The sequence below is a fragment of the Condylostylus longicornis genome, unplaced genomic scaffold, assembly GCF_029603195.1.
Source record: "Condylostylus longicornis isolate FDR11 unplaced genomic scaffold, ASM2960319v2 ptg000046l, whole genome shotgun sequence".
NCBI classification, from domain to species: Eukaryota; Metazoa; Arthropoda; class Insecta; order Diptera; family Dolichopodidae; genus Condylostylus; species Condylostylus longicornis.
Genome location: NW_026578015.1, coordinates 1,664,137 through 1,666,409, shown reverse-complemented (window position 1 = coordinate 1,666,409; position 2,273 = coordinate 1,664,137). Strand labels below are relative to the sequence as shown.

The 2,273-nt window shown below is 21.1% G+C and overlaps 1 protein-coding gene across 1 annotated transcript; it reads right to left on the bottom strand.

The window, feature by feature from the left end:
• Positions 1-1,469: 1,469 nt before the first annotated feature.
• LOC129610694 (active regulator of SIRT1-like) lies at positions 1,470-2,273 on the bottom strand. Its single transcript, XM_055523344.1, has 3 exons — positions 2,149-2,273; positions 1,890-2,044; positions 1,470-1,693 (listed from the first exon to the last, which is right to left on the bottom strand). The coding sequence occupies exons 1-3, from the start codon at positions 2,210-2,212 to the stop codon at positions 1,565-1,567; spliced, it is 348 nt and encodes a 115-aa protein (XP_055379319.1). The 5' UTR covers positions 2,213-2,273; the 3' UTR covers positions 1,470-1,564.

Genomic DNA, 2,273 nt, shown 5'->3' with positions numbered 1-2,273 from the left:
GTTATTCAAAAAATAAAGATAGATAATATCAGGACTTCTTACTGTTTGATATAGGAGGTAATATAAAAAGTGCTTAGTCTTCTATGTGATGTAATTTTATAGATTTTTTATATTATATTTTTTTAGTGTCTTTAGTTCTTTGTATATTATCCTGTTTCTTTTTTTTTTTTTTTTGTTATATACATTATCACCTTCTTATCATTTAAAAGAAAATTTTTATACTATACTATGCTGCAAATATATTCAAAAATATATTTATATAGCTACAATCAACTAAATCCTATTATACGAGGTTTCTATAAGAATATTTTCAATGTTATATGTACACACACGTTATAATTACTCTTGAAAAATATAAAACCAGGTTAAGTATTACAATTCTAGTAAAAATTCTTTTATTTTCAGTATTTTTCTTTTTTTTTATTCAAACAAAGAATAAAGAAGCATGTACCATATAAAACCCTTCATTTAAAAATAATAGCTCTACAACATAGTTTTGATGTTTTAATAAAAAAAATGAGAAAATATGCGTACTAATCATTAAATAAATATATATATATATACGAGTATAATCATAATTATGTATATAAAAAAGGTAATTAACTATTTAAAATTAAATTTTAAATTAAGATATTAAAATAATTTTAATACGATAATAAATGAAATTATGTTATAAAAAGAAATTATCGTAAAAAAGAGAATTTTATTTATTCACATTTAATTATGGAAATACTGAAAGGAATAAAATGAAAAAGGAGTAAATTTTATGTTCATTTCATTTTTATATTCAAAAAATAATCTACTGTTTAAATTTATTTTAAATTTTAAGATTAATGATTAATGTTTTATAGAGATTATTATGCGCTTTTGTTATTGCTTTATTGAAATTAATATTAAAGATTTAATTTAATAAATTTTAAATCTATTACATTTATAGAACAGATTTTATTCCTATATTTAGTTTCAAAAGAAATCAATTACTTAATTTTAGTACAATTTAAAAAAAAGTAGAGTTTATGAATTCGCTACCACTTACACTACCAGTTGTTGCTTTAAATTATTTGTATATGAGGAACATAAAAAAGAATAAATTTGAGATGAATTTGTGTTAAATAATAAAATTGAATATAGCTAATTAGTTATTGCATATAATAGTAACGTGTGTTCTTTAAATATATAACTAGTTTATTCAGAAGAAAATATATTTTTGTAATGTAAACAAGCAGTAAGATTATCAATAATTAGAGTTGAGGTTCTTACTAAAGCTTACTGCTATTTATTTAATCTTTTTCTGTTTATTTTTCATCCCTTTTCCATATATATATTACAGTGCCTCTTGTTTTGATTTTAGTTTGACTATTAGGTTCCTAGATAGTTCATGGGTTTTTCATTGTTTCACATTAATCTAAAATTAATATAAAAAATTATAAATAGTAAAATAATACAAATAATTTATATGTGTAAATTATAATGTTTCCATTATATATTCGGTTAATTACACTATTTTGTAAATTTAAAAAAAAAAAAACTTATGGCTAAAATTTACAAAAAAAAAAAAAAAAATTCATCCAAAATATTCTCGTTCAAATTTCTGAAAATCTTCTTCAGTAAATATAGATTCTTCTTTCTTCTTCTTTTGTTTACTTTCTTCCAATAAATTCTTTCGACTTTCACCACGAGCGTATTCAAATAACTGAAATTGTATGAAATTTTTAATTATTTTTTATTAAACGTTTAGGGTGTCTACATAGATAGGTGAAGAGGGATTATATGTCTAGGTAGATAGGTACTTTCCTAACTTAAATTTATAAAATAATAAGCAAAATTCAAATGTTTTCCCAAAAGAATTGTCCATGTTAAATGATTTTCTACTATTATGATAATCTTACCATTTCTGCTGTACTCTTATCAAGCACCACTTTTTTCTTTTTCTCTTTGGGCTTTACTATATCTTTCCTTTTATCAAGTTCTGCTTCAGAATCATTTAATCTTTTCAAATGTTTGCCCTTTACATTATTTTTACTTATCAAATCGTTTTTATTTTCTAAATAATAAAATGTAAACTATTTTAGTTAAATTGAGGGTAATTAAATGCAAAATAATATCTATGTACATACATATGTATTCGTATATTACAGATTTACTCACTTTTGTTCTCAATTTGGGATTCTTCAACAATTTGTATACTCTTCTTTAGTAGTGTTGCAGACATTTTTCATTATCTCTGCTTTTCTATAAATTTAAATTTTAAAAATTAATTTGCAATTAAAATT